This window comes from Brassica napus, chromosome C9 (assembly GCF_020379485.1).
Source record: "Brassica napus cultivar Da-Ae chromosome C9, Da-Ae, whole genome shotgun sequence".
In the NCBI taxonomy this organism is placed as follows: Eukaryota; Viridiplantae; Streptophyta; class Magnoliopsida; order Brassicales; family Brassicaceae; genus Brassica; species Brassica napus.
In genome coordinates, this window is record NC_063452.1 from 1,838,025 (window position 1) to 1,864,855 (window position 26,831).

Genomic DNA, 26,831 nt, shown 5'->3' on the forward strand with positions numbered 1-26,831 from the left:
ATAGAATTATATATTGAAAGTACTGAAACTAAGTTATATCTTATAACTTCAGCTCTACAAAAAAGATTAGGTGTATATCCTTGAAGAAAGAGAAAGCCTAACACAAACAAACGGGATCTAACCATTTGATTGCTAAAGAGGAGAGACTTCATATAATCCGATTGAAAATCGAAGCTTTATTATCAAACTCAAGCGTAGAGAAGATAGATAAAACGATTCGAAAAGCACAATCTTGAGTTGATTACACAACAAAATCGGCTTTACCGAAGAGAAAATCCGCTAACCGGAAGTAATGATCGGCTAATCCGAAAACTAAAGATCTGATCAAAGATCAGAAACAAAAAAGCAAAAGTTGGTTCTCTCTTCTCAACTTCATCTCTATGAAAGATGGAGATGCGTGAACAGAGAGAAGGAGAGAGAGAGAACTTCTCACTTGTTTAGTTTCTTGATTTCTAGTTTCTATAGTCTTTTACGAACTTGTACAAAATTAATAATTATATGAAGGCCCGTTCTCAAAAAAACAAAAATAATAATTATTAGTATAAGATAATAATTTTCTGTTCGAAGTTGGACTAATGTACAAAACTAGCAAGTTGCAAAAAAAAAATGTAAAATCAATGGGTGGATATCTATAACTGGCTCATACACTTACAGAGAGAGACGGTTCAACCCTAGAAAGAGAGAGAGACAGCCACGAGACTTGGAGATGAGAGAGAAACAGTTACAACTTGCCTATTTCCTAATTCGTTTATGTTTATGATTTGTAATATTTCCTATTATTGTATTTTCATTTATTCTCTTGTAATCCCTATATAAAAGAAACACTTATTCATTAATAATATACTGTTTATAAATCATTATGTGAATGGCCCATAACCATGACCAAGACAAGGCCCAGCCGTGTCCAAGAGAAGAGAGAATCGGTGGCTGAGGAGAGAGAGTCGGCCTATCCTTTGGCCGACCTTACATCTAGGATGTTTTCATTTTTCTATTTTAGATCTTTTCTTATTTCCTGTTATATTAGGTTTTGGATAATTTCTTTTTTTCTATATCTTGTAATCTTTATATAAGGAATCTCTATTATTCATTAATAATACACAGATCAAATTCCCCATTCCTTTACAACATATACAAAATTTACGATTCTAAATCATTAAGGTTACAACTCAAAACTAGCAAAAACCGAACAGTCGCTTCCTCAGATTGTCCTCCGTCCCGCGGTAAAAAACAAAATCAAAAGTTACTGCATGCCTACACGTGAAACTCACGTGCCCGTCGAGAAACAGAGTAGATAAGCCCTAAAGAAGATCCCATATCCGCCTCGAGCAGCTGCTGCGAGAGTGCCAGATTCGCTGATACAGGTACCTCTCTCTCTCTCTCTCTCTCTCTCTCTCTCTCTCTCTCTCTCCTTATCAAATCAACCTTAAAGTTTGGATCTTTGCGTGAATCTCAATCTGGGTTTCCTAAAGTTTCGATCTTTCTGTTGAAGGCAACCAACCAAACAAAAAAAAAATGGCAGAACAAGAATCAGACAAGAACATCGAGATTTGGAAAATCAAGAAACTAATCAAAGGCCTCGAAAGCGCGAGAGGCAACGGCACAAGCATGATCTCTCTCATAATGCCTCCCCGTGACCAAGTCGCCCGCGTCACCAAGATGCTCGCCGACGAGTACGGAACCGCCTCGAACATCAAGAGCCGCGTCAACCGCCAGTCCGTCCTCTCCGCCATCACCTCAGCTCAGCAAAGGCTCAAGCTTTACAACAAAGTCCCCACCAACGGCCTCGTCCTCTACACCGGCACCATCGTCACAGACGACGGCAAGGAGAAGAAAGTCACCATCGACTTCGAGCCTTTCAAGCCCATCAACGCTTCCCTCTACCTCTGCGACAACAAGTTCCACACCGAGCCTTTGAACGAGCTTCTCGAGAGCGATGACAAGTTTGGGTTCATTGTCATGGACGGGAACGGGACTTTGTTTGGGACTTTGAGCGGGAACACGAGAGAGGTCCTTCATAAGTTCACTGTTGACCTCCCCAAGAAGCATGGGAGGGGAGGACAGTCCGCGCTTCGGTTCGCCAGGCTTAGGATGGAGAAGAGGCATAACTACGTGAGGAAGACTGCTGAGCTTGCTACTCAGTTCTACATCAACCCCGCTACTAGCCAGCCTAATGTCTCTGGGTTGATCCTTGCCGGTTCCGCGGATTTCAAGACCGAGTTGAGCCAGTCTGAGCTCTTTGATCCTCGTCTGCAAGCTAAGATACTAAATGTGGTTGATGTCTCCTACGGAGGAGAGAACGGTTTCAACCAAGCCATCGAGCTCTCTGCTGAGATTCTCTCCAACGTGAAGTTCATTCAGGAGAAGAAGCTGATTGGGAAGTACTTCGAGGAGATCAGTCAAGACACTGGTAAATACGTTTTCGGCGTTGACGATACTCTAAAGGCGTTGGATATGGGTGCGGTTGAGACGCTGATAGTGTGGGAGAATCTTGACATCAATAGGTATGAGCTGAAGAACGGTGCCACAGGGGAGATTGTGATTAAGCATTTGGGGAAGGAGCAGGAGAATGATCAGAGCAATTTCCATGATGCGGAGAGCAATGCGGAGCTGGAAGTTGTGGAGAAGATGCCTCTGCTTGAATGGTTTGCTAATGAGTATAAACGTTTTGGCTGCACGCTTGAGTTTGTGACTAATAAGTCGCAAGAAGGGTCGCAGTTCTGTAGAGGGTTTGGTGGGATTGGTGGGTTGTTGAGGTACCAGCTTGATATGAGGACTTTCGATGAGCTATCGGATGGTGAAGTTTATGAAGATTCGGATTAAGGGAGGGGAAGAAATGTGGTATAAGATCTCAAAGAAGGATTTGAAGTTGGGGGAAAAGTTTATCTTTTACTTTTACTGTCTCTGTATTATCTTCCTTTTTAAAAAAAACGTTCTACATGATTTCATGTCTCTCTTATGTGTTGTTGAAACAATATTGGTAAATGTATGAGACATTTGAACTTATGCGTCTGAAGCTTTTGTGATCTTATAAACTAGGCCTGCGGTTAACTACCGAATCTGCCCAAACAAACCGAAACGTTTGGTTTTCAGTTTGGTTAGAAGGTTCGGTTCAGTTCGACAGCTAAAAAAATTTGGTTTGTGATTCGGTTGGGTAGGTTAGTTCTGAGTTTTTTTTTATTACAAAAATACCAAACAATACCGATCTTAACAAAATTTCAAACCGGATTTTTTCCGAACCAAAAAAACTAAAATAACCGAATTTAACTAAAAGCTTTTGAATTTTATTTAATTTAAACATAAGCTTTAACTGAAAACCAAAAAAAATTGGTAAGAAATTTTGAAATCAAACTAACCGAAAACCGGATCCAACCAACCAAATTTCTTTTTGATTTACTTCGGTGAGATTTTGACCGACCCAAACTAACCAAATTTTGAATTAACCGATCCGAACTAGGCCCATATAAACTCTGCTGGAAAAGTAAGAACTTTGAAAAGCAGACAGATGCCGACTAAGCCTTATCTTTACTTGACAGTGACCACACACGATGAAGAAAGAAGCCCAAAGTGAAAAGCCCAAAATCAAAAATGAGGTGAAGGAGACTTATGAACTATGTTGCATGGAAACTCGGTTGAAGGTACGTTTCACGTTTCGGAATCGGAATCTTTCAGAAACTCGCGGAAACGCATTAGTAACTCGTTTCTTAAAAATCTCAGTTTGGAAACTTAGTGGAAACTTGCGTTTCTATTTTGGAAACTCGCGTTTCTGTTCTGAAAACGCTAAAACTTTCCAATTAGTTATGATTTGTTGTTATGATTTTTATTTTAGTTAAACTATTTAATATTTAAGTACTGAGATTTTGTTATTTTGAAATTTTTATATGATTTTGATGTTTAATAATGACTTATTTTTTTCGTATGATTAAATAGAATGAATATTTGTTTATTTGTATTCTAAGATATAGTAAACATAATAAAAATAAATGCAAATATTAATCAGTTATATATATATATATATATATATATATATATATATAGACGTTTCTAAAACGTTTCCAAAGCATAAAAAATCAAAAATCACGTTTCCACGTTTCGAAACATTTCGTTTCAACTTATCAGTTTCCGTTTCCATGCAACCTAGCTTATGAATGTGTGTGATCATAGAAACTTGAAGATTGCAAAAGAGTGATTACCACAACCATACAAATGAGTAACAAAGGCTATCCAGAATCTAATCTTCTTTGCCTCCAACTCATCCTTTTCCTTTGTACTATATTACTACCACATCTCTGCTTCAACACTTCTCTCTGGCATCTTCTGCTACAACCTTAACTCTGATCATCTCTGATTACAATGGCTTCGGCTACTTTCTCTGTCCCCAAACCATCTCGCCAGGTACCTTTCTTCTCCTTCTTCTGCTTCTGGCTCCTTCACAAGTTAAGTAAATGTGTTTGTGTGTTTTGGTCTTCAGGGTTTCACTGAGTTCTCAGGACTGAAAAGCTCCTCTGCTTCTCTTCCCTTCGGCAAGAAACTTTCATCCGATGAGTTTTGTTTCCCTCGTCACTTTCCAAACTTCTGCAGTAAGTTCTCTGCACCTTCCTTCCATGTTCTGCCTTATGATGCATGCACTCATTGTTATGTGTGTACGCCACAGATGGGAAGCAGTGGTGGATACAGGAAAGGTGTGACCGAGGCTAAACTTAAGGTAGCCATCAATGGATTTGGTCAGATAGGGAAGAACTTTTTGAGATGCTGGCATGGACGCAAGGACTCTCCTCTTGACATCATTGCCATTAATGACTGGTGGTGTCAAGCAAGCTTCACATCTCCTTAAATACGATTCTACTCTCGGAATCTTTGACGCCGATGTGAAACCTTCTGGAGACGCTGCTCTCTCTGTTGATGGAAAGATCATCCAGGTTGTGTCTAACCGCAACCCGTCCCTTCTCCCCTGGAAGTAAGTCAAAAACACACAGTTCTGCGTCAGAAGGATTTGATCAGTTTTTGAATGTATTTGACACTTGGTGGTTGATGGGTTTTTTAGGGAGTTGGGAATAGATATTGTCATTGAAGGAACAGGAGTGTTTGTGGATAGAGAGGGTGCAGGGAAACACATTGAAGCTGGAGCCAAGAAGGTTATCATTACAGCTCCAGGCAAAGGAGACATCCCAACTTATGTTGTTGGTGTCAATGCAGATGCTTACAATCCTGATGAACCGATCATCAGCAATGCTTCTTGCACTACTAACTGTCTTGCTCCCTTTGTCAAAGTTCTTGACCAAAAGTTCGGTATGCAACTGTTCTGTTTCTGCTTCCTTCTTGTCCTTTCGGATCAATGAAACTAGGTGGCATTTGCTGTATCGGTTTGGTTTGGTTTTTTTGGTTTTTTTGTTTTGTTTGGTTCTACAGAGATAGGATCTGTTTGGGTATTAAGAAAATTTGGTTTGGTTTTATTTCAGTTATTTCCCTTTTTTCAGTTCGTTTAGATAACAAAGTTAGAAACCGACTAATATCCTAGATAATTACGGGCCTAATTTGGTTCTTGGTTAATTCGGGTTAAAAAGTCGGATAATTAGAAGTTTATGGGTTAGATTTTTGGGTTTTCATATAAAATATAGAATAATACGAATAACTTTAAATATATAGGATAAAAAAGTATTCGGGTAATTCAGTTTTTTGGATAATTCGGTTTACAAATAGTATTTAAAATATTTAATTATTTTAAAATTAAATATAGTTAATATTTATAAGTATATAAACTATATTATAGAAATTTGAAATTCATTTGGTTTTTGGTTCCCGTTCGGTTTCAGTATTTTGGTTCTAGAGATATATATCAACCGCTCGAGTAATTCACAATATCTAAATCCAAACCAAATCCGTTCGGTTTTTCAGTTCCGGATAAATGTGCCCAGCTCTAAATGAAACGGTGTTTAATGTATGGTGTGACATTGTAGGTATCATAAAGGGTACAATGACAACTATTCACTCTTACACCGGTGACCAGAGGAGAGCAAGAGCAGCTGCATTAAACATTGTTCCAACATCTACAGGAGCAGCTAAAGCCGTGGCTCTCGTGCTCCCTAACCTCAAAGGAAAACTCAACGGAATCGCTCTCCGTGTACCAACACCAAACGTGTCAGTGGTTGATCTCGTTGTGCAGGTCTCAAAGAAGACTTTCGCTGAGGAAGTTAACGCTGCTTTCAGAGATTCAGCAGAGAAAGAGCTTAAAGGTATCCTAGAACTCTGTGATGAGCCGCTTGTGTCTGTTGATTTCAGATGCTCAGATGTGTCCTCGACCATTGATTCTTCACTCACTATGGTGATGGGAGATGATATGGTTAAGTTGATTGCTTGGTATGATAATGAATGGGGTTACTCACAGAGAGTTGTTGATTTGGCTGACATTGTTGCCAACAACTGGAAGTGATTTGTATATAACCTTTGAAATCAAAACTTGTCTCATGTTTTCCATTTCTTTTCTTTTTTTTATTCTGATTCTCAATATCAGTCAAGACTGTGTATAACTGAGGCCGTGAGTTGTGGATTTGTAATAATAATATACAAATGTAATTTAATACATTTTGAATTTTGCAAGAATACACAATTGTGTAATGTTTTTGTTTTGTTTTTGTTCAATAGAATCCTTTTTTTTTTTTTTGAAACACTTTCAATAGAATCCTAAGAACTGATTTTTACTACTAAAGCCATATCATAAGAGGAGAAATGTACCTGAGAGAATTGTCTGACAGCTCTTATAAATGTACTGAATAGGCCCCAAGAAATTGACTATAAAGCCCATATGTGATGAATAAGATTGATTAAAACGCATAATTTATTGGGCTGAACATGGCTTTTAAGAAAAGAAAAGATGGATTGGTCCAGACTGTCTTATTTATTTTCAGTCACATCTCAATGTCAATCATTTCCGATTTTTCAACTTGGCGCAATGCGCAGATCTTAATAAAATAAAAGTCTAAGACAAACGTTAAACGCAGACATGCGATACAAAGATAAACACGAAACGCAGATCGTGGGAATGTGAGCCGAAATGAAACGTTAGCGTCAGTAACGAACGGGTTATAAGAGTAGAAGCAAATGTTTATACAGCTGGCTTGTGCGTCCCTTGACCCCACTTTTTACTCTGTCTATGTCGAATGTGGTCCTTTACTCCTGATCACTAGTGGCATAGCCTCCCTGGAAGCGCAGAACTGGTACATTATTAATGCATTGTGTAGTTTTATATATGGGATTTTGTGTTTCAAAAAAATTTAACTTTTGTTTTTCTTAGGGGTGGACAAAAAAACCGAACCGAACCAAAAGCGATTCAAACCGAACCAAAGTCTATTTCAAACCATTTGGTTGAATATTTTCCCAACCCGAATGGTTCGGTTTGGTTCGGTTTTAAACCGAACCGAGAAACCGATGTGTTTTTTATAATTATTTAATTTAAAAATATTAGTAATACCAATATACTAAAATTTTAATATTAAACCACATATTTTCTATTTTTTATTGATTAACATATATTCTTCTAACCTAATATGTAATCATCAAAATATTTGCTTTAAAATATTTCATTCATTGGAGGCTTTTTAATTTTAATGATGTTGGTTTTTTTTTACTTTAGTTAATTTTCATTTGTTTTAATTCTTATATATACTTTTTGTAACTTTTAAAAGGTTTTTGTTTGAGTTTTATATTGAATTTAGTTCACATATTTTATGTTTACATAATTTATGTTGTAAAACATAATTTCACTTAGAAAAAATAAACTAAGAAGAATCTAATTAAACCGATCCAAAAAATAAACCGAACCGAAGTGCCACCCCTAGTTTTTCTGTATTGTATATAATCTATATTATAATAGATTGATTAGGTTGATATGAGAATAACCGGTGATTTCTTATGTGTTGATATTTCATATCTTATGTATGGACGTCTAAAAGAGTTTCCAATTTATCTTCATGAATTTGACATCTAGCAACATTTTTCCCATGAATATGTCGGACAGAGACCCACATATCCGCTGAGATTCAACATCTGATACGCTGACTAATTGCCATCCTCATTAGCTATCGAATAAATCCGCAAATTGTGCAAGTATAAAAAAATAATTATCTACCACAGTTTAGAAACCCCAAACAATAGTAAAACTTTTTATTAGACATAGAGCAAGAGAATATACATAACCCTATAAATATGGTCAAGGCGAGATCTTTTAACAGAAATAAAAAATGAATCTCCATGAGCTCTTCTCAGGTATGTGTGAACTTTCTTAGTCCGTCCAAGAAGCTGTGTTTCTTTTTCATTGGTCGTTCCTGTAGTTGTCAGTTGTGTAAACGATTTTGAAGTCTGGGAAATTAGTGAATCCCTCCCTGGCGTACCTGTCTTAGTGGACAACTTCGGAAAGTAGAACAAACAACAAAGAAAAGTTATATTAATCAAATTTTCAGTAGGACTATGAAATTCTATCAATTTAAAGAGTTTCAATGATACAGAACACTGAAAAGAGCGGTTTAGAGTGTAATGGTTTATCATCGGAGGTGAGAGTTAAGCGACAAAGTGGGAGAACCCTAGGCCCTAGTTTAGAGACAGTGAAAAAGAATAGACGATTAGGAGGCTTCTTTGGGTCTGTCTGACGCATCAGCCTTACCTTTTAAGGCTTATGTAGAAACTGGGTGCGATAGGCCGCGAGTTAATTAAAATAACCTAACGACCATTAATTCATTACACAACTCTGTTCGAAACTCACCGCCGAGGGGCGTAAAATCGCCGGAAAAACGTAACTCGGGCACCAACGGTGATGATTTAGACTGATTCGGTCCGAAAATCAGGATTCTTAAAAAAAATTAGTTTTTACTCGTTTCATCCTATCATCGAGTAGTATATATAAAGATTCGTGATGTTTTCATGAAAATGATAAAAACGAGGAAATTGATGTATAACTCGTGAAAGTTTATGAGCCGTCGAAGTCTATATTGCAGAAAACCTAAAAATCTAAAAAAGAAGATTGTAAAAGTCATAATTTCTTTTAATTAAATTTAATCATAAAAACATGCAAAACACCCATGATTTCTATTTGAACCCGGATTGTTAGCCTTTTTAAAGATGTGTAAACCGATGCACTAAGTGATATTTATTGTAATTTTTTACGAATATATAATATATTAAAACAAAAGCATAAAGATAGGTCTCACCAAAATTAATGAAATGCTGAAGTGAACATCCTAAGGAAAGAGCAAAAATTCATCTATTATAATATAGATTTATTTATTTCGTCAAAAGTGCGTTTGTTGAATTTTTTTATTTACATAAAAGAACATTTTATTAATGTTTGTTCGCTCGATATATATTTGTCATTAATAACAACATTAATTCTTTATTTTGCTTTCTAATCAGTACTTAAATGCAACAGTACAAGTTAAACCAACAGTTGTTCATACTTTCAAAATATATTTAAATTTGTCTTTCTCTATGGTTACGGTTGCTCAACGTCTAGCTACACCAATTTGAGCATATTCACCGCGGTCAATCTCCGTATAGCGGCTAAACGGCCGCGTTTTCGAACAGGGGTTTTAACTAGTAACACTCTAAAATAAAAAAAAAATACAGAACTGTGCAATAATTAATTAATTATAATATAAAGGGTGAAATAATTAAGCACAAAAAATTAACTGAAAATGTAGAAGGCGTAACCTCGGTTTTATAAGAAAACAAGATGAATTTGTGTGATAAACTTTCAGTTGACTGATCACAAAATGGAAGAGGAAGTCAGCCCTTATACAGTGAGCTGATTCCGGTTTATGTAATAGACACTTAACTAATTAAACCAAAATACAATTGGACTAATTGGTTTACTACTCTAATAGTGTGCCAATCCGTGCGATCTGTAGACCAACATATGGAATACATTATGTTACCAAGAAGAGAGTAAGTGATGCGAAGAGACCCTCTCGGTCAGTGCCAACCTTTAATATTGCCCCAATCAAAATTTAAAACTATGCCCTCATACATGTTTTATCAAGATCACAAAACAGTATAAAAAATAACTTAAATTTTCATTAAAAAAGTCAAATTTCATAATATGTTCATAAAAAACATTGATATAAAAATACTTATTACTGAAATATATATCTTCTTGCATTTTCCCCTACAAAATCATCCATTAAACTCCTATAGTCAAGTTTTTCGACCATAGCAGTCTCAATTGATAACATAGCCAACTCATTCAACCTTTCTTGTGATATGGTAGACCGCATATAATTCTTTATTAGCTTCAACTTCGAAAAACTTCTTTCAGCTGTGGTAACCGACACCGGAATGGTCAATAATATGCGATAAGCAATTTCTGTGTTTTGATAACAATCCTCCATTTTTTTCAAAAAATCAAGCACTTCAATAGGCTTTCGAAATTCTTCGGGTATTGATTCTCGAAGAATCTTTAGTTCCATAAACAAATCATCATCAACTATGTTTGAATGTGTACCATTCCGTAAAGAAGCTTCCAGATTCAAACATTATGCTTTCAATGTATCTTCACTTGCATCTGTAGCTTTTTTAAATCAAACAAAAATCCAAAAGTTTCTTCATACCTTTGGAATTGTTCAAATCTAGACTCAAGGGAAACTAAAGTTTGATCCATGAGTGTGTTGAAGTAATCAATCCTGAAGCTCTCATCTGGTGATAATAACACATTTTCATCAATGGGTCTTCATCATAGTGTTTTTTTCCTTCTAATGATACGCTTTTGTTTCACAGGGAATTCAGCTTCAACCTCCATATCAACTGCAATTTGCTTAGCCTTCCTTTGCTTCCTCAAAACCAGTCGCTCGATATTTTTGAAAATATGACACAGGCCCTTGCAGCAGGTGAATTGCAATATTGATATCACTGTTTTCTGATTGTAGACTCTTGCTTACTGTGTTGACAACAAAAAGAAGGTCATACCAAACAACCATACCAAACAAGAACTCGAAACTTCCAATTCCATGTGTTTCACTTAAAGCAAGGGACTCGGCACTACTTCGTGTTGCTGGGTCGTCAGTACTTTCTGCCAAACAAAGTAATGCTTCTCTGATTTCTGGAGCTTGAAACCGTATTGCTTTGACACTTTCAACATGACTTTCCCAACGTGTTTGAGACAAAGACTTAAGGGTTAGTCCTTTAACATTTTCTGTCAATATGTCCCACCTGTTTGTTGAAGAAGAAAATAAGCAATATATTCGCTGAACAATTCCAAAGAAAGACACAACTTTTGGGGAAGAAGATGCTATATCACATAGCACCAAATTAAGACTGTGACAACCACATGGTGTAAAGAATGCCCTTGGATTGATTTCCAGCAACCTCTTTTAAACTCTTTTGTTCTTTCCTTTCATATTAGATCCATGTCATAGCCCTGTCCTCTCACATCACCAATGTCTAACTCTAGCTCAACAAGTGCATCTTGGAGCGAAGCAAAAAGCCCTTCTCCTGATTTATCTTTGACAATCAAAAATGTCAAAAAGAATTCCTCATCCTTGGTTGGCATTTCAGAAACATCCACACATCGGATAACCAAAGTCATTTGCTCTTTATGACTGATATCAGGGGTACAATCAAGAATTATGGAGAAATACTTCGACTCACGGATCTTATGTAAGATCATAACTTTGATCTCCTTACCAAGCATCTCAATCATTTCGTTCTGAATCCTATGACTGAGATAATGCACATAGATTTTTTTTTTCTCAATTCGTCTAACATGCTCTCTCATCACTGCATCAAATTCTGCAATCATCTCAATAAGACCCAAAAAAGTTCCATTATTCGCTTCACCAAGTTTTTCATTATCCCCATGAAACTCCAAGTTTCTTTGAGCTAGAGTTTTCACCACTGCAAATAATCTCAACAATACTTCTCTCCAATGGATTTTTTCTCTATTTAGTTCTTCTTGAACATGCTTATCAATTGTCTGATTTTCTTTAAATCTCAGTTCCAACTCTCTCCAGATCGTGTCATAGATATAACATGATCATGAGAAACTTCATGTTCTTTCAGCCTTGCTGAAAAGTTTCTCCAATCATTATATCCTGTAGTTGCCAAGTTACCACCACCTTTCTCATGCCTAAACAATCTAAAGCTTTTGAGTAGACCAACCATCGCCTATCTTTTTTCTCTCCGTGTATCATATCTCTTGTATAGAATACATGCGAAAAATGTCTACCAATGCTGTCTTTAGGAAACTGATGATGACTTGATAATCTTGTCGCAGGACCCTTCTTAACCAACAAGTCTCTAAATCCCATATCAATGTTTTCCCAATTTCCTGGATCAGAGACATCTTTATTTTGTTGCTCTTTTATCTTTTCATCTTGGTTTTCAGTTTCATCTTGATAAATTTCTTGACATTCCTCTGAATTTCCAGGCTCCTCATTCTGACCAATATCATCTACAACCTCATCTTTATCTTTGTCTTCTCTTTGAGTAGATGAATTCTCAGTTCCAGTACTATTAACTTTCGTTACAAACTTGGACATAGAACCTTGTAGTGACTTTATGAGTGCTTCTTGCTTCTTCTTTTTATTTCTGTTTTGAGCTTCAGATGGCTGATTCTTTTTAATTCCACATGGTTTGCTTGTCCCAGACGGTGCCATCTTGTTATCAAATAAAAATAAAAAGTAAGTATAAATATAATTAAGCTTTTATCTCAACTGAGAAACGAGGAACTAAGAAACGTACCGTCTTACTACTTCTTGCGATGGAAGGGATGAGTTGAAATAATTGAAGACCTAATTTATGAATTTAAATCTGGGCAAAATAAAAGTGTTGCAAGGCTGCAAGGCTGCAAGGCGACACAAAATAACAAATTGGAAGTTTGGAATAAAAGGAAAAATTGTTATGTTTCTATTTTAAAATTAGGGTTTTAACTATTATCTAAAATATAAATTTACTAATATATTTAAAAGGTTTGACAAATCTTATTATAACTAAATATGCCTAATAGATAATATTTTAACAAAATAATCTACAGATTTTTTTTTTATGTATATACTTATTTTTTTAAAAAAAAATTCTCCTCACTAATTTAAATGCCCTAATCCTTGGCTTAGGTGGCTTCCCCCTCGAGGCCGGCCTCGGTATTACGCTTGCGTAACTTCTCGACAATCTTAGACTTTTTGGTTTCCTTAGTTATAGTGGTCAACATTAAATTTTTAATTTATTAGATCTGATCTTATGGATTTACCTTACTTTTAGACACCGAATGTTCATCCGACCATAAGTTTGGTTGGTCTATATTTGCGTGTCTATATTTAGCCTATTACCTTATTTATCACACAAAAGAAATTATAAATACTACACTTTGGGTCATTGAGTCTTTAGATCCAAAATGAATCATCTCATTAATTTTATGTTAGTTCTTGTTATGTGTTATGGTTTTAAAGAAAGTTCCGGACAAATTTCCAAATGCACTCCAAACTTTTTACAATTTAAAAACCAACTTGGAGCTGCTCATGTACTGGCTGTCACCTGCTGGTCCAACAGAGGCGAAAGTAAAGGTATCAATCATATATTACTCAATGAAATATTCAAATTTCCAGTTGAGGAGAAAGGAGATAAGAGAATAGTGTGGAAATGTGAATTAAGGGATGTAAAGAGTAGGACTTCTCTTGTAATATGGACAGCATATAGAGGAGCCGCCACTTCTCGATGTGGCCAGATACGCGAATATATTGTTGAACTTAGAGGAGTTTCCTTAGTGAGAAATAATAAACCGGCCAAAGAATTCTTTAATTGGACTAAATAAGTGTATTTGCGTCTGCGGGGGTGTTTGCTTTAATTTGTAAGAATATTATAAATTCATAACTAATTGGTAATTGTTGGATTTTAAAAATTATGGTCCCATTATATATTATTGTTTTACTATTATTGTATTTGTAATACGAATAAAGGAATACTAATACATTCATATATTAATTTTTTTTTGTTTCATTGTTTATTTGATATTGTAACTCAAATATTATAGCTATTTATAGTATTGTATATCTAATTCTATTTCAGTGGTCCATAAAAAAAAATTAGAAAGAAGGTTTACTCAATCTATTAGTTCTTTTGTATTATATTTTTATATATATTGAAAACAATTTTATAATGGTTATTGGAAAATATATTAGTAAAAATCAATTTTTGAATACATGTTTATTTTTGAATCAATTTTTGTTTTGAATTTTGTTTAATGATTAATTTAGACAAAATATGTTTTTAGTTAATTAGATTGGACCAGTTGCACAAAAAAATAGATTAAGTCATTTTCGTATATTTTAAATCTGGTGCAAACAGATAATTTATAAAAAAAATATAGTGGACTTCAATTCTTTTAATAACATATGCTCATTTTTAGTATATTGCTATCCATATTTTCAAACAATATTATATTTCTTTTTAATTATGTTATTCTTGTTTCCAAACATTCCCAAAGGTACTTCTACTTTAATAAGATAAAAATATAATATTGCAAGAATATGTTGTTATTTATTTTTTCATGTCACTATTAAATATCATATATGTGTCATCATATAATTAATCGTGTTTTTTTACCTACCATCATATAAGTAATCATATAATTAATAGTATTTTATATGTACCATCATATAAATAATCATATATATTATATTTTTAAAACTTAGTATGAATTTTTTTTTTTTTTTTTTGTCATCAACAATACAGACTCATACTGACTCTGTAAACCAAACCGGGTAATCTTCATCCATGTGAACGACGAAAGACGATTGCTTTCTAGCACTGCGTGCTAGACTATCCGCCTTTGAATTGTGCGTTCGTGGTACATAGATAAGCTCTGATCGGGTGAAACTCTCTTTCAGGATCTTGATATCATCCAAATAATTTGCAAAAGCTGGCCATTCTTCTGGTTCCAAAACCATCTTCACCAATTGAGAACAATCTGTTGCAAACGTGACCTGAAATTGACGTAAATTCCTCATACATTCCATTGCCCATAGTAGCGCTTCCATCTCCGCATGAAGAGGCGAAAGACTAGCCCGAACATTCCTCGCCCCCAACAATCCATTAAAACCTTCCAAAGTACTAAGCCAACCTTGCCCTGAAAAAGTAACCCCCTCTTTCCACGAGCCATCTGTGAAACACCATCTTCCTGGGATCGACGACAATATCATATCTATTATTGGTGGTGGCATCCTCTGGTCATTCACAACTTGTGCCTCAGCCCACAATGTCGATTTTGTTTCCGCCAATAAACTTAATATGAAATATAAAAATCATAATTTACGTTGGTGTTTGAAATTGCTTTGTATTGTATTTTTCTTAAATATATTTAATTAAAACATTTTTATAATGGTTATAAAAAAACATTTTAGTAAAATCAATTTTTGAATATATGTATATTTTTGAATTAATTTTTGATATAAATCAATTTTAAATTAATATTTTGATTTGAAGTATGTATATAAAATTTAAATTTTGTTTTATGATTATTTTAGACAAAGATGCTTTTTGGTAATTAGATTGAGCCAGCCATTTTTGTATATTTTAAAGCTGGTCCATATATATAGTCTTAATAATATAATGAATTTCCAATTTTTCTTGATAACATAAGCTCGTTACTTTTTTTCTTTAATATATTGTTATCCATGTTTCCAAACAACACTATATTTTTTTTAACTGTCATTTATGTTGCCAAACAAAAATTTAAAGTACTTCTATTTTAATATAGATTATCTATAATAATAAAACAGACTTTTCTCCCACCTTCTGCGTCCACGTCAGCAAGCACATATGGACATTCTTGTGCCACCTGTCACATAAAAAAATAATTATCCTAATTTTTAGTTCGCAAGATAATTCTGAAAAATATTATGGGCTAATATCAGGTTTGTTTGTTCAAGCCCATTTGTTTGTCTGTCAAGCACATGACGTCTTTCATCCTAGCCGCCTCCGATTAGATTCTTGTAACGTCTTCTCTTTCCCATTAATTTTCTCCTTTAATCAGACCATTAACATGGTCATCCCACTCGCTGCATTATTAATTCGAGCTCAGACTCTTCGTTACCTAACTGGCGAAAGGTCTCTTCATACGCTTAGAAAAATTTTACGATTTTTTGGTGATATTTCTTATTTCCTTTTTTTTGCAGATTTGGTTTCGTCGATCGACTGCAACTCGACTTGGGTTTGTGCTTTCAGTCCGTAAAAAAAACAAGAGCTGATCGGCAGCGTTTATTCAGGTTTGAATTTTCTCAGATTCCAGTCTACAATCGTGTTTGAATGGTTTCTGGATTTTTAATATTATTATTGGTTTACAGTATTGGGGAGGTGAAATCCAATCCCTTCGCTTCGCGCCAGGCTTAGCAACGCAAGGGGAGAAACAGGCCCGGTTCACCATAATGTAGACCTGAGAACGTAGGCAATTGTAGAAAATTGATTCTTTTTCTTTGAGTAAAGTCATGGCTTCTCAAGCATGCCTCCTTTATTCCTCCCAGCATGCCTCACATGTCTCTTGCAATATGTGGCTATCTGACGGCTCTTTGTTCAATCGCTAATACCACTCAAGAATCGTATCTCAAGTGTGAACTAACACTCTAATTTCTTTGCAGGTTTAACACAGTCAGAACTCAAAGCTACATGAAGGGATGAGTGAAAGAAAAGGCAGTGCCTCTCAATGATATACAAAGGTAAAAAACGGTCAGTTGACTAAATAAGGAGAATATATCCTCGATTAAATCGAAGCTCATATCAGATGTGGTGTATTACTGTTCATCACCATAATTGAGGTTTGTGAAAAATTTCTTTTATTTTCGTAAGTCAGAATCAGTTTTTTTTTTCCTCTGGAAAAGGGAATTTTGGTCGAGAGACATTTCACGACTTACATAGCTCGAGAACAACTTTTTTCAAGCAAGGTGATGACTCTGTAAAAAAAATTCCAAGCTATTTTCTTTTGACAACTATACATAATTTTGGCTTATTTCTTCCTGGTCAGATTAGTAGATATCTCTAATGCAGAAGCTTTGATTTTTGTTAAGCAGTCAACATGACAGTTGATGCTCTATGTTTCTTCAAATGCTGAAGATTTTTCTTACAAAGCAATTATAAGAAACAGAAAAACTTCCGCTAACTTGAACCATTGGGTTTGGCTTTGCTAGGAACAATATCATACAATGATGCTCTTTTCATGTTTCCTGTTAAGAACTACTAGATTCTCTTTCTCAGGAAGCGACTCTTTTTCTTCAGGGATACAGCTTCTGTATCAATAAATCATGTCTGATGATACAAAACTCTTTGTAGCATGGTTTTCTGCCTCTATGTATCCGGTCCTCTCTTATCTAAGAGATAGCTCACGAAATATGTCTTTAATTGAAATCTCATTGCAGATGTTGGCTGAAGAACACTGGTGTAGTGAATGTGCAAACTATACGATGGCGTCACTTAATGAAATGATGTAGGAATACCAAAGGCAAGTTGACCGAGAAATATAAACTCAACTGATTCTCTAGCAGGGGATGGCATGAGAATACATTTTGTACATAAGCGTACTCATATCTTTATACTGTTTCTGTCTTGCTCATATTTTATACTATTTTGTCTTATAAAATACATTATCTAATACATTATCTTAAAGAAAAATAAACGAATCATTGTCGTTTGTGGTTTGGACCACTGAAACAATTTATCATATATCATTACTTAAGATATGTTTATGGCTTTTGACTACTTCCAATAAAACTTATTATTAGATCATTTTAATTGATTTAGGAGTCTCCACCCCCATCAACCAATGTTACCTTTAAATTAATTTCCATATTTTAGGTTAAATCATTCATCATAAATTTAGCTAATACCAGCTACGTTCATATCAAGATCAACTTTAGGTTTTTTTTTTTTTTTTTTTTTTTTGGTAGACTAGGATGGGTTCGGGCCTTCGGCCTTAATCCCACCCCAGGCCCGGGGCCGGCCGGCGCTGATACCGATAACATGGCGTAAAGCACCCCTCCCCATGGGAATCGAACTAGGGGTGCAATGGAACCTACTCCAAGCACTAAACCACTAGCCCAACGCACCTTGGGTAAGATCAACTTTAGGTTAAAGCATCCTCGATGAATTTCGATAAGGTTTTCAAATTTCCAACTCTATTTTCTTATAAGTGTTTACTTAAGAGCTTAAAGTGATAATAGATGTATGTTTCAAATGTAACAGATATGAAAGGTCTCAGGTCTGTAATCTTCTACGCAACCAATGATCAATACATTTACATATGTTAATGCGCTAATGTATCCAACGTATTTTTATTGTAATACCTAAACATAGAATGCATTCATATTAAAAGTCTCTTACCTATTTTTAAATTATTTATAAAATAAACAGATTATTTACTAAAATTAAATAATGAACAAATTAAGGTATTCAAATAAAATATAGCTTCAATATTTACTGAGCCAATGTTATTAGTCATCAAATTATAAATTTCGGTATTCAAGATATAATCTCTCAAATAATTAAACTAAATTTATCAAATATTATAACAAGTTGAATACATAAAATAAAATCACATTAATGTTTAAGTTAATTTTTTTTACTTTAAACCTATTACAATTTATAGACAAAAAAATGGGTCGTGATGGCACATCATCTTTAGTATTCTAATATTGTAACACCCCATCACAAAAAATTAAATCTAACTAATGAAACTTTAATTAAAAAAACAAAAAAAAATATTATGCTCATATAAACCTAACCAAAATATATATAATAAAAAAACCATTTAACCATTTTCTAAAAGTAATCAATAGCAACTGTTTTGAAAATTATAATCGGTTATATGAAGTAGATGGTCTACTTGATCATAAAATATTTAAACATACAAACAAACTATAAAACAATAATATTAACTTTTTTAATAGTGTCTACTTAACTTAGAGTCTAAATGATAACATAGATAACAAGTGTGAAACAATTGTGGTGTGCTCTTAATAATAACAAAAATATACATACATATATATGTAAAGATTTATGTTGCTATTAACAGCCGTGCGGTTCGGTACGGTTTGTAAACATTCGAAACTTTATTTATTATATTCTACTACAGTAGTTCAATTTTTATTTTGTTAGCGGTAAATGGAATATCTATGCTAATAAAGTTGTCTTTTCTTTTTTCACATACCGCCACGTCACGAGGGAGGGTGGACATTTTTGGACATGCGGCCGCTCCTGAATCTGCAAATTATTTTTTTGGTTATGAAAGTTATATGTACCGTCTACTTACGAAATCGTGAAAGCTGCAACAACGGAACCTATCTATGCTCTTTTACTTGCGGCCATACTTTCCATTTCTACTGCATTGATCAATGGCTTTGTACAAACATAAGTTGTCCCATATGTAGAAAAATTCATCTATGATTCATCATTATTACAATTTATAAAGGGTTTCTTATGTTTCAATTTTCTGTTTTATTTACAAACTGTTTTTGATTTTCGTTATTATTTTCAAACAAAAGATATAAATGTTTTTCCTCTTTTACTAATATGTTCTATTGCTAGAGTTAGTTTCATTCCAAAAATCAAATAAGAAGAATATATGAACAAAACTTCATCACACACGTTTAAATTCAGATTACTCTCTAAAATAAAATTTCAAGAGCGTTCCTTTTATATAATGTTCACATAATACTTAACACTGTAAGTATGTTCTATAAATAAAACATCAATTTTACTATATGTTTAAATTCCAACTAACTTTGTTACGATTATCAGATTTTTATTATATTTTTATTGAATTCATTAGTCACAACCACTTATGCTATTTTACTTTGAACTAAGTATCTTCAAAACAAAGTAACACACTATGGTCGCTAACCACTATCAAATGAATCATAAAAAAATGAATCTCTTTCGACGTATTTTTATTTTCATATTTTAGAACATATTTTGTTTACTAAGACCATAAAATGAATTGTGAATTCATTTAAGAAAAAAACATACGAACCCGGCGCGTAATACCACTAGTGATTTAATAATACTGCATATTCTTTTTTTTTTCTCAATACAGGGGTTAAAATTAGCTGTACAAATTAACCGCAAAACTAGGGAAAATGAGAATTTATTACAAAAGTTATCAATATGAAAGTAAAGATATGATCTGTACAATTTCGTTTATTGTGATGGACAACCAGTGATTCCATTATTTTTGTGCCGGAGAAAGTGTGAACCAATTACATTTATTGATCTAAAGAAAATCAAATCTGTAATTGACATTCAAGTAAATATTTTTTGGTAAGTCTAGCATCCAAGTAAAATCTATGGACTAAAAAACATGCAAAAAGGAAAGAATTAAAGAAAAAAGGAGAGAGATTTGCGGAATAAATAAAAGAAGGTACAGACATGGTGGCGTGAGTGTGTTCGTATCATTTACATTTGCGGCGGGCTGAAACTGCATGACATGGTGGTTTTAGTTTTTTTTTTTTTTTTTTTTTGACAGCAAGAAATTTACATACTCATGTTGACTCTGTAAACTAAGTTGGTAACTCTCCATGTGAACGACAAAGGACAGTTGCTTCCTTGCACTACGTGCTAATCTATCCGCCCAAAGATTCGCCGTCCGAGGTACATGGACAATGTCTGCGTTGAGAAAGCTTCCTTTGAGGAGCTTGATATCTTCCAAATAGCTTTCAAATGCTGGTCATTCTTCTGGTTCTGAAACTATCTTCACCAATTGAGAACAATCTGTTGCAAACGTAACCTGGAACTGTCTTAAGTTTTTTATACATTTCATAGCCCAAATCAAAGCCTCCACCTCCGAATGAAGGGGAGAGAGGCATGCCCTTACATTCCTTGCCCCCAATAAACCATCAAACCCCGGTAGAGTACTATACCAGCCTTGCCCTGACATTAACTCTTTATCCTTCCATGATCCATCAATAAAACACCATCGACCCAATGTCTCTAAGGGAGAGATGGTTTGTACCGAAGGCCCCCTCGTTGGTTCATTTCCTACTTGTGCTTTTGCCCAGAGTGATGATTCCACTTCAGCTAGATTTAGAGTGTCCCGCGGATCAATATCCAAATTATTGAAAACTTTATTATTGCGAGCTTTCCAGATATACCATAGAATCCATGCAAACTGATGATCATCCATTTTCGGTTGCACTCTCCAAAAGAGATGATCCATATTAGCAAATAAAGAGCTGTTAGGGAAAATATTAGGTGATGACGGAATCTTGGATAGGGCCCACACTTGATGTGCAGGGGGACATTCAAAAAATACATGATTTATTGATTCTTCCAGATCTCCACAGCGATCACAACATATATCTCCTTTTAATCCTCTTGTCTTTAGATTTTTCATTACCGAAATACATCCTGACACCAATTGCCATAAAAAGTGCTTTATCTTTGGTGGACACCGCACTTTCCAGCAGAAAGCTTTAAGTATATCCACTGTGGGGCCATATAAATCAGGAGGTTTTACTCTGTCAGGATAAACTCGTTCAACCTGATAACCTGACTGAACTGGATATTTTCCATTATTAGTAAAATGCCAGCCATTTCTACCCGCAATCTGGTTCCTACTTAAAGGAATACTTTCAATAATTTTTGCATCCCTCGGATCCACGAGAGCCCTTATTGCCTGTACATTCCATGAGCGAGATTCCGGATTGATGAGGGAATCCACTGTGAGGTCCGGATAAATGTTATGAGAATTTTTGTTTGCTGGTCTCGGGCGAGTGGCTGGGATCCAATGATCATTCCATACAGAGATAGATGTTTCTGTTCCCACCCTCTTAATTAGTCTTTTACAAACCAGAGATCTAGCAGAAGTAATACTCCTCCAGCCATACGACGGGGAGTAAGAACGGATCGGTTCCAGGGGTGAAGCATTTCTATAATACCGTCCTTTGAAGACTCTTGAGAACAAAGTATTTGCTTTCTCAATTAGCCTCCATAGTTGCTTACCAAGCATTGCTGTATTTTAGTTTCTTAATTTGTTAGTAATGGAGACATAATCAAGATTTACAAGGAATTGATACCAATCATATATCAGTCACCTTGATTATGGACATTATTATGTTAAAATATTCTTATTAGATTTCCTTTAATAATTCTGAGTAATAGAATTGCCGTGCCAAAAAAAAAAAATCCTTTAATATTTGATTGTAATATCATAATTTAGTAAAATTTTATTCTGTTTTTGAGAATATAACCTTTGTAGAATCATTTTGTAGTACTCCAAGGTAATATTGATAATGTTTTACATCCTTCTTCCTTGTTACCAGAATGTACGATACTTTTTCTGGATTTAAAAAATAAAATTGATGTTTTAAGATTTATACATATATTAAAAAAATTAAATACACACTTTTATTTATTAAGTTTGGTTAGTTTTAATTGTTTTCTAATAATGTTTACCACTCAAATTTTTAAATTTAAATTTATTTTTTAGTTTTAAATATAAAACATCAATTTTTGTATACAAGGAAAAAAGTTAAACATCAATAATTTGTGTATGGAGGGAGTAAAATATATGTGTTACGTATTAAATTAAATTGATGGGTTGAACATTACATATTGTACATGTTGTCTATAATGTATCATAACCAAAATTATTTTTTGAACACTGTCACCCGCGCAAGCTCTACCTAGTTTGTTAGTAATGGAGACATAATCAAGAGTTATAAGGACTTGATACCAATCATATAACAGTCACCTTGATTATGGACATTATTGTGTTAAAATATTCGTATTAGAATTCCTTTAATAATTGATAGTAATATCATAATTTAGTAAAATCTTATTCTGTTTTTGAGAATATAAACTTTGTACCTGAGCTCAAGAGTAGAAAGAAAAAGTAAAAAAAACAAAATATATATAAACTTTGTAGAATCATTTTGTAGTACTCCAAGGTAATCTTGATAATGTTTTACATCCTTCTTCCTTGTTTCATTCAAGGGTTCTTGTGTTCAGAGGTTCTCATTTTATTCTGGTTGTTGACTTGTTGGAGAAGAGTAAAAACTCTGTTAATGTCAATTAGAAAGCCATTAAAAATAAAAACAGTAGTAAATTTGTTGTTGGTTCAGTCTTAAGAGAGAGAGAGAGAGTTGTTGTCTGCGCGATGTCACTTTCTGTCGGCATTGTCTGAGTTCCGACACAAGACTTGTTTTCATTATCTTCTCTTCACGTTCGAGTTCTAGAAACTGCCGCGGAGATAGATTTGATGTTTCAAAGCTCCTTTTCTTCTCGAACTCTCCCTTTTTAACATTTTCACACCAAATCTTCTGCAGATTCTTGTGATATGTAATCTCCGATGAAGTAAAGATCTGTCAATATTTTTCAAGATTCTTATTTACTGCATGTTGGATTGATTCAAAAGATGTATCACAAACCTTGGATTATCTTTTTTTTAATCTTTTTTTCTGGTACAGGTTTATCGCATGGTAGTAAAAGTTTGGAGCATCGCTGAGAAGCTATTTTGTATACAAATGTCAGCCGTTCCTCTTACAGCAGCCATTGGAGGTGCTGTTGGAGCTCTTGCATTGTCTGCTCTCTTGGTTTTTCTCCTATGGTTTTGCATCTTTCGTCGCAAAAATGCATCAAGAACTTCTGAGTCAGGCTCTTCTGATCCATCAACTCAAGGTACATACATCACATACAAAACCAATCTCTCTCTCTCTCTCTCTCTTGACTTTCTTGGATGATGTTTTCAGAAGGAAGAAGTGTTGCAATGGACTTGTCAATGAGAGAAGCAAGAAGGTTTAAGGTGGAGGAACTTGCTCAAGCCACCAAGAGTTTCACCAACAAAAGCCTTATTGGTATAGGCAAATTCGGCGAGGTTTACAAAGGTTTGCATCAAGATGGTGTTCTTGTGGCCATCAAGAAACGTCCAGGCTTGCCAACACAAGAGTTTGTTAACGAGGTCAGCGTTTGGTTATGAACTTAGAACAAAGTGTTTTGAAGAAGCTTACAAGGTATTTTTTTGGGATTCCAGGTTCGTTATCTATCGTCTATTAATCATCGTAATCTTGTTACTCTTTTGGGTTATTGCCAAGAAAACAACACGCAGTTTCTTGTCTACGAGTATGTTCCTAACGGAAGTGTTTCCAGTCACCTGTACGGTAACTCTCTGTCCTTTTTGGTAACTATTCAATTTGATAATGTGTGTTTAGTAGACAATGTAATCATCATTTGGATCTTTTCTTTGATTAGGTGCTGGTGATAAAGTATCTGGAAATAGACTAGAGTTCAGGAATAGGCTTGCCATATCTATAGGAGCAGCTAAAGGTAAATTGCCTTTCTCATAGAATCAAAATGAGTTCTTGTGTCTTGATCCCTTTTTGTATATTTAGGCTTGGCACATCTTCACTCACTGAGTCCTAGGTTGATACACAAGGACTTCAAAACAGCTAATGTTCTTGTGGATGAGAATTTCATTGCCAGAGTTGCGGATGCTGGAGTCCGTAACTTCTTGGGAAGAGATGATGTTGTTGTTGGTACATCGTCTCTTGATGCTGCAGACCAGATCTTCCTCTCACCAGAGTAATCTAACTCTTTACCTTTTTGGATCACATTTTGTATCCAAGTTTCTCAAACTTTCTTCACTGTGTCAGGGTTCAAGAGTTCAGAAGATTTTCAGAGAAGAGTGATGTCTATGCTTTTGGGGTATTCCTCTTGGAGTTAGTAAGTGGAAGAGAAGCATCAGAACCATCCCCTTCAAGCTCAACACAAACTCTAGTAGAATGGGTATGTAATCACTATCACAAAATGTTGGATAATGAAAGTGTATCTTGAATCTGACTTGTATGCACTTGGAGTGATCTTACTGATTGTGCAGATGCAAAACATAAGGGATTACAAGGATATACCCATGATGATAGATGAGAGACTAGGTGGTACATACACAGCAGAAGGAGTGGAGGAGGTTATTACACTGACACTGAGGTGTCTTAATGTTTCAAGCGAGAAGAGACCAGCAATGAGTTATGTTGTGGCAGAATTGGAGAGAATATTGGATAAGGAAGTGAGCTTAACAACAGTAATGGGTGAAGGTACTCCTACTGTTACACTTGGAAGTCAGCTTTTTAAATCATCAAACTGATGAAAAAAATTGGAATCATCTTTGCATTTATATTTATTTATATATAAGATCTCTGATTCTCTGAGACAAAAACTAATCAGAGATCTTAAGAGGATGAAGATTGATCAGCTGTTTTTGTGTTAAGTGTACAAACAACAGCTGAACTATTCTTATTATTCGTTTGTTTTTTTTCCCTATTTTACTTCCATTGGTGGTTACTTTCAGCAGATTATTTTTGACAGTGAGTGCAGAAAATGTAACTTTGTAAAAACATTATTTATTGATGATATGGAGGAAGCAAAGAGTGGAATGGTGTGGGATTCTTTTTGTTATTGTTGCCATAAACAAAAATAGACACTCGCTATATCATTAAATATCAAGTTTGGACCAGCAACATTAGAGTTTACTTTCTTCATTAAATGTTATAGTTAGACCCAACCAAGCTGGTCTTTATCAAAAGAATCACATTGGTTAACAGTTGAACTAGCAGAAGATGATAACGATCTCCTGTTTCAAGAACCCTACTACTACGTATTATGTTTGGACCCAAACGCTGAGAGTTACTTTTCATATAAAGTAACAATTTATGGAAAATAAATTGACCTTAGCTTTCATTCAACCTACCTATATGCGTTATAGCCGTTTATAGCCAAAGAGACAACAACAACCAAATTGTCAAAAGATTCCAATTCCAAATTGGTAGTGAAATTTTGTCATGCAACTCTGTTTTCTTGTCTCATGACTTATTGCAAAATTTGACTCAGAGCTCTGTTTTTTAGTAACCACTGTCCCTAGTTTTGCTAAAAACCTTTGTGGGTACACAGAACTATAGACAGGCTTTGAACAGATCGAAAATCATGTATGGGTCTGATTTTGTGTCGGGAGGAAAGATATAATGATAAAGACTTCCTGTGGATGGTGAAAACGTAAATGATGGTGGTGGGTCTCGTTTATCTATCTTCTAGATATTGACCTCACGAAGGAACAAAAAAACATTACTGTTGATTGATACTACTCGCATATTTACACTTTTGATAAGGGAGTGTAAAAGACATTCAAAATAAGATTTGGTCGAAAATAAATACACCAAATAGTCAGAAGATCTGTTAGTAATCTATATATTTATATATATAAAAATATGTTTGCTTCACTCCTGTGCATCCACGTCAGCGCCAGGTCAGAAAATCGAGGTTTGTAGTGCTGCCACGTGTCCAAGGAGAAGAAACGCAGCGTTTCATTAACATCATCTTATTGGGCTTCGTTATTTTACATGTTATTGGGCTGTGATAAAGAAAGCGTAATTGGCCGGATAAGTCTGAGTTTTGCTAACCCTAATACGACAGCAGTGAAGAACGGAGACGCATCCTAACGCCGTTGGTAACTGTTTCAATCCTGCTGCTTCCTCTAGACCCATGATTAGGCCTGGGAAGCGGGTCGGATCCGCCCCGCTCAACCCGCTCCGCCGTGGGTTAAACTCATTTTTTCACTTGAAAATTATACCCGCAAGACCCGTATGACCGGATTTCGATAACCGCACCCGCCCCGCATCAATCAAGCGGGTCTAGCGGGTTATCCGCAAAAAAGTTCAAAAAGCCAAAAGAAAAAAAAAGAATGCTTGCTTTCGATTTACGCAGAGTCAAGATTTGATAGGGATGAGTTTACGGTTTCTGATTTACAGAGAGTCAAAAGGTTGCTTTGACGTTTGAAAGAGATGAGTTTAGTTGAGAGAATTAGTTTACGGCGTGAAAAGAAATGTTTG

At 34.9% G+C, this 26,831-nt stretch overlaps 2 protein-coding genes, 1 long non-coding RNA gene and 2 pseudogenes across 6 annotated transcripts; 4 read left to right on the forward strand and 1 right to left on the reverse strand.

Moving 5' to 3' along the window:
- Nucleotides 1-1,238: 1,238 nt before the first annotated feature.
- On the forward strand, nt 1,239-3,003 carry LOC106415441 (eukaryotic peptide chain release factor subunit 1-3). The gene is made up of 2 exons (XM_013856153.3): nt 1,239-1,361; nt 1,490-3,003. The coding sequence occupies exon 2, from the start codon at nt 1,513-1,515 to the stop codon at nt 2,818-2,820; it is 1,308 nt and encodes a 435-aa protein (XP_013711607.2). The 5' UTR covers nt 1,239-1,361; nt 1,490-1,512; the 3' UTR covers nt 2,821-3,003.
- Nucleotides 3,004-4,335: 1,332 nt separating this feature from the next.
- Nucleotides 4,336-6,579, forward strand: LOC125593263 (annotated as a pseudogene).
- A 3,539-nt stretch (nt 6,580-10,118) lies between these two features.
- LOC125593488 lies at nt 10,119-12,635 on the reverse strand (annotated as a pseudogene).
- Nucleotides 12,636-15,868: 3,233 nt separating this feature from the next.
- Nucleotides 15,869-17,653, forward strand: LOC106376381. 3 transcript variants are annotated; one of them, XR_007329191.1, is made up of 5 exons: nt 15,869-15,965; nt 16,149-16,238; nt 16,317-16,413; nt 16,608-16,685; nt 16,848-17,653. It is a non-coding gene; the product is annotated as an uncharacterized LOC106376381 (long non-coding RNA). The 3 variants fall into 3 exon arrangements; XR_002661529.2 differs by having other exon boundaries at nt 15,897-16,080; XR_007329190.1 differs by having other exon boundaries at nt 15,902-16,080; nt 17,382-17,653.
- A 5,339-nt stretch (nt 17,654-22,992) lies between these two features.
- LOC106414042 (putative serine/threonine-protein kinase) lies at nt 22,993-25,396 on the forward strand. Of its 2 annotated transcripts, none has more exons than XM_048769615.1 (8): nt 22,993-23,310; nt 23,424-23,634; nt 23,709-23,914; nt 23,987-24,113; nt 24,205-24,279; nt 24,345-24,534; nt 24,606-24,738; nt 24,830-25,396. In XM_048769615.1, exons 2-8 carry the CDS (start codon nt 23,433-23,435, stop codon nt 25,091-25,093), a joined length of 1,197 nt encoding a protein of 398 aa, XP_048625572.1. In that variant the 5' UTR covers nt 22,993-23,310; nt 23,424-23,432; the 3' UTR covers nt 25,094-25,396. The 2 variants fall into 2 exon arrangements, with proteins under 2 accessions (XP_048625572.1, XP_013710212.2); XM_013854758.3 differs by having other exon boundaries at nt 22,996-23,310; nt 23,706-23,914.
- Nucleotides 25,397-26,831: the final 1,435 nt, after the last annotated feature.